Source organism: Sceloporus occidentalis, unplaced genomic scaffold (genome assembly GCF_023333645.1).
Source record: "Sceloporus occidentalis isolate IW3139 unplaced genomic scaffold, rSceOcc1.0.p SCAF_47, whole genome shotgun sequence".
Classification (NCBI taxonomy): Eukaryota; Metazoa; Chordata; class Lepidosauria; order Squamata; family Phrynosomatidae; genus Sceloporus; species Sceloporus occidentalis.
In genome coordinates, this window is record NW_028317027.1 from 6,876,300 (window position 1) to 6,887,517 (window position 11,218).

Genomic DNA, 11,218 nt, shown 5'->3' on the forward strand with positions numbered 1-11,218 from the left:
CACAACACACCAATTAAAGTATGAAACCCCTTAAGCATCACTCCCTGTTGCTGTTTTTTCCCACTTTTTAGGGTAAAATGCATGTACCATTATAATTCCTGGGACCATTGTGCTCCATCACAATAATATATATATATATATATATATATATATATATATATATATATATATATATATATATATATAGTTACACTGTAAACCCCAGGGAGATGATATGTTTGACATTTGGGTGCAGGTGCTATACAAGTCATGCATATGGGTCCCTGGGGTTGAGCCATTGGAGAGCAGGGTGGGCCAATGGACCATTCCCCCTTCCAGTGAAATATCCACTCCCTGTAGCCTGACAATCAAACTGTTGTGGGAAGAGGAAGTTCCCCCTGTGCTCAGCGGGCAAAGAGAGGCCCTGAAGAAGACTATCCCTGAGCCAAGTGAGGCAATACCTGCCTTGACCTTTGTGTGTTGTCTGGGGGAGGTTTTCCAGAATCTGGCGTAGCTGGGTCTGGGTGGGAGGTCTAGTTAATGGTTGTTTAGGCTGGTCAGTCTGGGCCAGCATAGTATAGCTAGAGAGGGCTCCAACTGAGAGCTATGTTTGTTTCTTTTATGATTTTGTTTTGGGGTGTTTCATTTGAGCAGTTGAAAATAAACCCCTGTTTGATACAAGTCAGTATTTCTGAGCCTTATTGCCCTAGAGGACTGTGCTTAATATTCCTAAATGTGACATTTATGACATTTATATATGCACAGTATATATATATATATATATATATATATATACATATATATGCATAAAAACATACACACACATAATAGCATGGTCTGTATAAAGGCAACATAACCTTTTTAATGAGAAATGTACTGAACAGCACAACGATATAGCCAATATTTTATTTCCTATAATTTAATAAATGTTAACACTGATATATTATAATAAAAATATAAATTAAACAATAAATACTGAAGTAATTTAATGAGCCTTTACTATGGAAATGTTTGACAGTTTATTACCATAAATAATAACATTGTTTTATAGTCAACAATAAACCAGCCTTGGCTTTCAATGTGATTTAAAACTATTATGACTTACATGAAGGTAAGTGCATGATAACTGAGTAAGTTGTAAATCTCGATAATCAGAACTGAGCCAACAAGTTCTTATGAAAACCGTGTTTATTTGAAATGTTGGATGCATACTGTTGACTTTCCTTGTTAACATTGTTAAGAAAAATGTTAATACAGCATTTTAGTGTATTTAGTAAGGATTCTTCTATATTCATTATTCTATTGATTATACTTACTAAAGCCCAAGTAAAATACAATCTTAAAAAATAGGCATTCAAATAAATAATCTTTGCAATTCTACACAGCATCGCTCCAGATACCCGAACAAAGGCAGAAGTAAGCCAGCTTTAGAAATAGCACTGGATACTTTCAGTTTGTTTCCATTAATATATATTAATATTAGTATAATAGTTTACAGTTTGAAACCCTCTGAAGATTTTCTCTTTTATTCTTTTTTTTTCTTTTCAGTCTGTAGTCCAGAATAGATCAACTAGACCAGGCTTTTATTCTTTAGCAGCTAATTAGTGACTATATGGCTCGTGCTACACTAAAGCGGCAGATGTATGTATTTTGATGGTTATTTGAATATTCTTTGTCTTTTTAATAGTTTAATTATTTATTTAAATGTGTACCATACTTAACGTTCCAACAACCCAAGTACATACTGCCTAACTTCATAATAGCATCACATTGCACTATTTTCAGGGGTGTACCTAGAGTATTTGGCACCTGGGGCGGATCCTGTATGTGCCCCCCACAAACACTTTAAAACTGCATAGCTTCTATCGTTCTATACTAGCGTAGACATTGAAGATGGTACAGCATTACTGTTATAATTATATATTGAGGCAGACATTGACGGTGGTACAGCGTAATCCCTATCACTATACATTGAGCCAGACATTGATAATAGTGCCGCATAACTCCTATCACTATATACTAAGCCAAACATTGATGTGGTGTAGGCCTACCACTTCATTGTCTGGCTTAGGGATGCTAAGTTCAAAAGGATAAGGTTTGTGCTCATTTTTATTTTAAAATTTTTGTTCATTTCAATGCACCTCAGTATTATTCATTGTATCCCATGTCTATGCTAGAGATAGGCTATACAAATATACGTACTTAGGAAAAGGTTGTGTTGATATGGAATTTTGGCATCCCTTTGTTTGAGATTCTGATAAACAAGCACTTTTTCATCTGATGACCTTACTAATTGACTGTTCACCAGACTGGAGAGTTGACATGATTTAAAATTATTTTCACTCAACTAATTTGACAAATGTGCTGGAAGAAAGTAGGTCATTGTTGTGATCGAATCTTTTAAAGCAAACCCGTTTGGAAAATCAAACCAAATCATAATGCTTGTGTTCCAAAAAACATGTAATTTTAAAGGATTTAGCATGAACAATATACTGTAATTTAGGGTCATTTTTCAATTGGTTAAGTGATTAAGAGACTTAGACTTTCAGAAACATGGAAATCTATTGTTTCATTGGAATTAAATTTCCTTAGAATACAATTACACAGTGTTTGGCCACCTGTATCAAGAGTCATTTTGACAAAATGACGCATGATGCTTGTATTGTATTTGCATGGTTTGTATGATTTATGAGCTTTTTATGGCTTGGATTTAATGACTGAGCTCCATTTAATACTAAAAACAGAACAGTAATAATCTAATAAATTGTAATGGAAAATTAGATAAAACAAAGATATATTGGCCAACATATCCATTATAAAATGATTGTCAAAAGTGTGTTTGAAAATTAAGGATTAAAAACTGATATTCTTAAGGTGGCTTTGCCAAATATAATAATACTAATACTAATAATAATAATAATAAAAACTATGGGGGGTACTGCAGACAATTTTAATAAATTTATACAGTGCTATTATATTCTGCAGAGCTATACAATAGATAACAAAGTATATAACTACTAGTGCATCGTTTATCACTTCGGACTTACAGAAACAAACGTTGAGGAAGTTCCAGCTAAAATTACCTTATATTCACACTTTTAAAACCTTTACAGACTTTAGAGTTTTTTCTGGCCATCATGGCTTTTGTGTCACAATAATTAATACTGCCACAGAAAAGTGTCAGTTTACATTAGACTTGTGTATTCGAAAATGAGGCCAGACCCCCACAAATTGGATGAAAATGAACCAAACAGCTTCAGATTTTCGTCCGACATTCATGGGTCCACATTCACCCACACTCTCCCTCACTCCCTCACGCTCTCATACTAGTTCACTCTCTCTCTCTAAATGGTTCCTTACCTTTTCTGCTGACCAATTCCGACAACCACTTCTGCATCTTCTATCTTCTCCATTCTATTCTCTCTTCTATCTTCAAGCTTTAATCCGCAAGCCTCAATCTTAACGTATTTGACCATTAGAATGATACAGTAATGCAGTTTAGCATTGAAGAAGGTCAGGCTTCCTTTATCTGCAGACCTGGAGGCTCCCATTGTTGGCAGTCATGAGATATTATTATTTACCAAAAAGGCAGTATGATAAGAAGTCATAGTTTTTGGACTAAGATAACTTACTAAGATCACATACAAACAACTAATATGTAGCTGTCTCAAAACATTACATGATGTAAAAAGTAGAACTGTTACAATCTGTTACAAAAAATATAAAACAGCACGAGATTTTGAAAAATAAATTTTTAATGTAATGCTGCTAATCAAAAATGGCTGGTGTTCCTGTTTAAGGAAGCAAGACAGAAACCAAAGATACCTCATTTGCATTATTTAACAAACAATTGGCACTTGTAATTGTGTGAAAAAGCTGTGAAGGAGAAACTAAGAAAGGTAATTTTGCCTTGTGGTATTATTTGTTTTTCAAAAAGAGCTTAAGTAATTGCAGAAATAATAAGAAAAAAGCCACAGGCAATGCCAAACTTATCTTCTCGAATACCATTTCAATTTATGTTTATATGATTTTTCTGTAATTTTTCACAAATCAATAAATCTATAAATAATCAAAATAAATGTGGATAGTTAGCAGAATATAAATACGAGTATAGACCACAAAATATTGTGCTTTTAATACGCAAAAACTGTATCCATCTTACAGTGCCTATTTATCACATCTATAAAAACAGATCTTGATATGCTGTTTTAGTGAGTCATACGCTAACAATGACAAATCTTGACCACTTGCTCAAGGACTGATTCATTTATATAGATTGCTTAACCTCAACAATGCAACAAAGCTGTATTGTAAGGAATGAGTGAAAGGAACTGTGTGCTGGATTTCTTTGTGATAAACTTTTAATTAACTAGTATATGATGGTAGAAAGTGCTCCACAAGGATATGAAGTGTCACAAAGTGTCATGTGTACAGACATTTTAAAACAGACAGGATGCGTTAATATTACCAGATCAACTCACAACATATATTTATATTTGCTCTGAGCACTGGAATGGCATAGACGTTTAACTTGCCTAGCATTACCTAATTTGGTACGCAATGAAAGGTTTTTTGAAAAAGTTGAGAAAGACGGAGAACGTGAAATAGATGAAGATAATAAAATGTGCTGGGTCCAGAGACACCAACAGAGTAATAATTGCTCTTGGTACTTATTTTAAAGGAAAGCCTGTCTTATCATTATTATTTTCCAGGCATAATAACTGATGTCAAACAGTAGTGATTTTCCTGTGGGAGGTCCTAACAAATGCTTACATACACACACAAATACACACCTGTGGTGCAATGAATAACAAGAATGTGTATTCCTGGGGTGCTAATAATCCAGGCTTCAGAAAACATATAATTGTTATAAATGTAGGACATGGAAATAAACTGACACTAGGAGGCCTTGTTGTGAAGCAGGCTAAAGCTGTGCCTAGTTTTATTAAAATTATCATTACCATACCATAAAGCCATGGCATATGGAAAACAGTAGCAAACATGGGAAAAAAGCTCAATATCAACATAAAAAACAAATATACATAAGATAAGGCTAAAAGAAACTGTTACAATAGTTATAATTGATATTTTACGTAGGTATTTACTTTTTTTGCTTTGTTGAACATAGGTGGGTTGAATGGTTGGTAGATGTGTTTATTCACTAAATATGAGTTTACATTTCATCTAGATGATGTCACTATAGCTTATGAGCTGATCCTGCAACCTTAAGTTCTTCTCCATGGCAAAGGTTACTGCCATGACCAGGACCGGCCGGACAATGGAGCCGAGTGGGGCAACCGCTCCAGGCGGCACTTTTGAAACCTTTTTTTTTTTTAAAGCCGAGAAGAGAGAGAGAGAGGGGCGCCACAGTGGCAGGAATGCGTTTCCAATGGTAATTCTAGTCGTGTATGAATAAATGGGTCTAAACTCTTGTTGCACGCAGCACCCGAGCTGACTGGAGGGGAGTGTATCACGTGTAAGCTGAACACATCTCCTGCAAACATTTAGCTGGAGGGTGGGGAAATGGTTTAATGCATTTTGGAGAATGCATTCACAAAACACAACAAAGGGGCTTTTGAAGATTGAAGATCATCATTGAAGATCACATGATGGCTGGAGTGTCCCTGTAAACAGTATAACATGCAAATGTTCATCTACACATAGAGTTATTGTGGTGCAAAGTCTGGAATGGGCATTTCAAAACATGCACCAAAATCCTTTTGTATAGGTCATCCCCAAAGGCTCAGTGTGTTTCTATATATGCTTACATCTTTCTTGGCACATGCCAAAGTGAAAGTGAGCCAACTGCTTACCCCTACACTGTAAGCTGAAGGATGTCTCAGTTTATATCTTGGAGAACATTGTTATACAAAGTATACCAGCAATATATATAAAGTAAAAAGTAACATGACGGCAATGATAAAAATGTCATTAATATTTCATTTTGTCTGAAAATGGGGGGAAAAAAGCTTATTTTGGTGTTCAGGAGATAAGGTAATCTTTTAATACACTTCAATGTAACAGAGACATGCTTTATTTCATACTCTCTGAACTTTTTCAGACAGTATGACAGCCACATGCAAAATAGGTTCAAGTGATATGTAAAATGCGTACAGCTGTCCTTATTATCATTAAACTCTGCACTAGTTCGACATATTTTCACAAAACAGAGAAAACTAATCAGATTTATAAATGAATAAACAAGTTTCATTTGGATCATTTTGGGGTAATCAGCATGATATGATTCAGAACATGCAAACCCTGTATTGCAGGTTTAGATCAACCGAGAAACATAGATTAACAGAAATACCTATACATTTTTTTCCCCAATATCCCAATAAGAATGAATATATCAAAATTATAATAATTGAATAATAATTCTCACTTTTTCTTTGCAGTTCAATAGAGATTGCCCTGGTACTTTAAGACCAGCACCAAATAAATCTGGATACATAAGCCCACGCACTACACGCACTGCCGGTGGATACATAAACCCACGCACTACACTTTTACATCACTTTTGTAGCATTCAGCCAAATTAATACGGTATTAAGGAGGAAGCCACACAAAAGTAGTTTAGCAAAAGTAGGTTACACCGTTATTTACAATGGGCCAGGACTGGCCACTCGCCAACCAGCATACCATACAATATCCAAGCACCCTACCTCTCTACCCCCGGGATGCCGATTGGTGTGTTTACTGATGTCAGCGGGTGGTTAGCGGGTGGCGTTACCCACATTCCTTTATTGATGCTCATGTGGCATATTCCATATTCCGATTTTAATCCCCAGTAGGTGGGCGTTGATAGACTAGTATACTAAAGTAATTTTTCATAAAGAGTCTTGATAGAAAACACAGACAATAATGACCAAGAGTGGCATTTGCTGGGTCATAAGGTGGTCTGAGCCAAATGGTCAGAAATCTTAAGTGCAATAATTTTATTACAAATATCAAAAAGTCAATATGTAGTATTTTAAAAAATGTATCACAATGTATGGGCAGCAATTCAAGCTCTGCCAATAATTGCAGTAGCATGCCTCCCAACAGTCTCTGGTTTTGTGGGACAGTCCTGCTTTTGCGGGCAGGTAGGTATCATTGGCCAGTTGAGGAGATCCTCTGATCAATCCTGACTGCCCCTGGAACCTTTGCAGCATAGACCTCCACTGCAGTTCCCCCCATAGCCACCTCATGATGCTCAGCTGCAAAGCATCACAAAGGTGGCTCCTCGGGTAAGATGGTTGGGGTTGGCCCTGCTTCTGGCCCACTCCATTTCTGCCAATGGTCCCTTGTCACCTCTTGTCACCCCCCCCAAAACAGGTGTCCTGATATAGACATCTGAAATGTTGGGGGGTATGCGGTAGAGGAGACAAATATGTATCACTTGTTCACCATATTAAGGTATCTATGATGTCTTGGATGACAATGAGGTCTATAGATTAGCTTGAAATTACACAAAAAAAATAAATTTGAGTTTTTCCTGAACAATGCAATGTATGTTGCTGTATGTTGTCATAGCCTCACTTTTCCCAGTATTATTAATATTGTACCTGTTGTTCAAGTACAGTGACATAATCAGGAAATCTTACAAGGTACTGACAATGCCAAACATTGAAGCTATAAAAATATATTTCTTTGAAAAAAAAAAATATATATACAATATATATATATATATATATATATATATATATACAGTATATACATCAGGTAACATATGGTCTGCTAGAAACTAAATTATTAAGACACTCTTTGAGCAAAAGTTTATTAAATCAACAGCTCTGATATCTAACTTTGCACCTCTTCAATTTTGTTCCTCTGGAGACTTTATTGCAATTCTGTCACAGCATCCTTTAAATTAAAAGCTAGGGCATTTTAAAGTCAAGCTCCTTTTACTGAAACTCAAACAATAAATACATAAAACAAGTTATATATAATAAAATAGATTGTTTAGGCATGATGAATATGTTTTTTTTCAGTGCACCTTAAAAAAGGTGCTGTTTCACCTACACTATTTGTAACTAAATGCAGCATTAGAAACAATTCTCCTTGTACTCCTGAAAACTCAATAGATATTCTTTACAGAAATAATTCATTAATAATGCCAGGAACCCTTAAGTGTCATGTGACGTGAAAGCAGCTACTGATGAGCTGTTCCCATAGAAACAAAAAAAAAAGATTCTTCACAGCTGTATGTTTTTTATGTGATTAAACTTTTAGAGTAAAATAACAGATCAAATAAGGTTTCTTTTCAGAATATACGAGAAAACGCAATTATGTTTTTGTCTATGTGGAAGGGTGCCTTTTGAGAGAAAACCACAGATTATTAAGAAACACTTTAAAACACTTTAAATCAAACAGAATGAGAATGAGAAAAACTTGAGTTTCTCAGATATAAGGTAGGTATTTTGGAAAGCCTTCTTAATTCTGGATTGGGGAATAGCACTTCCTACTGACCACATTCTGTACCCTTCCTCATACCTCCCAAGTGTCTCTCTTTATGAGAGATAGCTCTTCTTTGGCGTCCAGACCAACCTATCCTTCTTTCTTCCCTAGAAGTCCCTCATTTCTGAAAGTTTAGAATATATGGCAGTTGTAAGTGACTCACCATGATCTACACGCACAAATGTCAGAATAATATGTGTATGAACCGCAGGAAAATTGTACTAAGTGAAATTTAGTAAATAAAATGGTATTCTGCTTCTAAATACCATACTCACAAATATCTGAATGAGTGACAGACCCATGTAAAGCCCTGCACCTGGCCATATCTGTAGCCTCAAACTCTATAATAAAAGTGTCCTTTGTTGGCTACTTAAAAGGTGGGGAGGTATGCTCCCCATGCCAACTCACCCAGGGAGAGAAGGCGTTCAGGCCATCATATAGGGCAAGTTGTATAGATTTATATATATGTACAGAATGGTCAATGAAGCCCATTATAAAAATGACATTAACACAAGTTTGGTTGTAAATGACCCTAGGTCATATTAACACACCATAAATGATTTAGGATGTACTCGGGAGAGTCAAATATCTGAGAAGTAAGCAGAAGTAATCTTGTATATGAGTTTATGCATTTTTTTAATTTTTATTTACCATGACAGCCCCGTCTAAATCAAGCATTGGCACAGCCAAATTCTAGCTGTGCGGCCAGGCAGATATTACAATAAAAGTACAAAAATGACATGCTCTGTGATTACAACATGTAAAACATGAACAAGATGCAGCATGGTGTACTAGTAGAGACCAAGCTCCATCAGCTGTTAGACACTTTGTGCATCTTGTTTGCTTAGCAATACAGACAACAACTAGCTCCCTCTAGTGGCATTTGTTTGCATCTGTTACATTAATCTCAACCACACCACTTGAAGATGACAAGTGTTAGTTTTTCTGGGTCAACAGAGAGCTATTACAAAAAAAGTACGTTGCCTTGTTTCTGTTAGAAATTAATGTGTTACAAAAGAAAGAAAATATACTTAAATTAGCACAATTCCTTTAATATGCATAGCAACAGCTAATGATTACCAACAAAATAGCTTGTTATCATTTTTGACAATTATATTTTTTGTTTGCAAATGTATTTTTCTCTGATGCAAATAGTCTCATTTTAAATAAGTAAATACACAGGTACCGTACACTTTTAAAATATGCATCCGTCGCAATATTTATCTCAGTAAAAGTTAACCTTAAGTTGAAGTAAAGTCCAGACCAAAGCAGGTTCAACACTATTTTCATCACAAACAGCAAGACAATCTGGTTTTAAAACATAACACGCAACACTGGATATTTTTTTCCACTTTATCAGTTACATTATACCAACATAGCATAAAATGTCCAAATACATAATGCAACATATACATTTTACAGACAAGAAGCACTCCACTTACATTACATCGTTACAAAACGGTATTGTCAACTGTAAATTACATTAAATTACACTGACAGTGAAATGTCTAGCTGTAAATGAATACTGTGTACTTCCTTAATTCGTTTAAGTTTCACAACAGGTGATTTTTTTTTTCCAGCAGAACGCAGAATTCTCAGTGGTAGACAATATGCCTCGATAATGCTTTAGCTTATAAAAATTGCTACAGTAAAATGATCATTTTTCTTCAAGTTAATTTTTGAAAAAGATTACAAAAATTAAATAAGAAATATTAGAAAGGGAATCATTTTTTTCCCCCATGATCATTTAAAAAAAACAAAACAACCTAGCTGTCATTACTTGTTAACAAGCTTTCAAGTACTTCGCTTAATACAAGCTGATACACTGAAATTAAGAGCACTAATCAAGTGAGAAATGAAAGGCCAGCTGGGTAGGCATCAAGTTGGAGTGAAATGTGAATACAGTTCAATAGCTGAAACAGATGTTAGAGTTGCTGGAAAACCCTGCACGATATCAATACATTTCCCACCCCATATAATGTTGCTTAACATCTGGAGAAAACTGAAAATGAAAAATGAATGAACAGAGAACAGATACTGTCCTAGATAAACAAGCCTAGGAGAAATGTTTTGCCAGTTTATAATACAAAGTGAGCTGCTTTGTTTTGACATACGAGAATGGAAAGCATTGATTTGCGAATCCAACCTAATCATTCTTGTTCTTTGGTGTCAAATGAGGGGCTTTCCTATTGACATCTTGTTCTGTCCACCTGCAGCATCACACACTTTCAAGAACCCCTTCTTAATTAAATACAATTTTCATTGTGTGCATCAAAGCAGAACCACCGAAACAATTATTATTGCAAATCAAACCAAATCATTGCTTCATACAGAGTTTAAAGTCCAATAACAGCCCACGTTCATCCACTATCAATCTGGGGATCGCTCTTAACACAGCCTTTTGTCACAGTCAGTTTCTTATTACATTGATAATATGATGACTTTGCTAATCCTACCTTCCATGCCAGCAGCTTTTTGCGTGTCACTCCATCATGCCAATAAGTTGGCTGCTGTAACAAATGAGAATAGTGCAAAACAACATCCTTCCCCTGCATCTGTCATCTTCCACAAAGCATTCTATTACTGCCGACTGCTGGGAACAAGAAAGTCTATTTGAATTCCAATAGCTCCCCTCACGCATGATTCAAGTTAGGTTAGGTGAGCATGGCTAACAGGATTCTCACCATCATTTGTTATGCAGCAGCTACAAGCGTCCGTGTGGCAACCAGTGACTGAGCCGTCGCTCCTTACAAACCTAAAGCTTGCTACCAACGCACACGAGCACAAGCAGCATCTTGCA

The 11,218-nt window shown here is 35.6% G+C and overlaps 1 protein-coding gene across 1 annotated transcript in view; it reads right to left on the reverse strand.

The window, feature by feature from the left end:
* The window catches only part of LOC149289279 (dystrophin-like), an 874,963-nt gene extending 863,990 nt beyond the window's left edge, over window positions 1-10,973 (reverse strand). Inside the window, 2 exon segments of the mRNA XM_089490922.1 lie at window positions 10,875-10,893; window positions 10,896-10,973. Coding sequence (XP_089347048.1) covers window positions 10,875-10,893; window positions 10,896-10,973 — 97 coding nt within the window.
* Window positions 10,974-11,218: the final 245 nt, after the last annotated feature.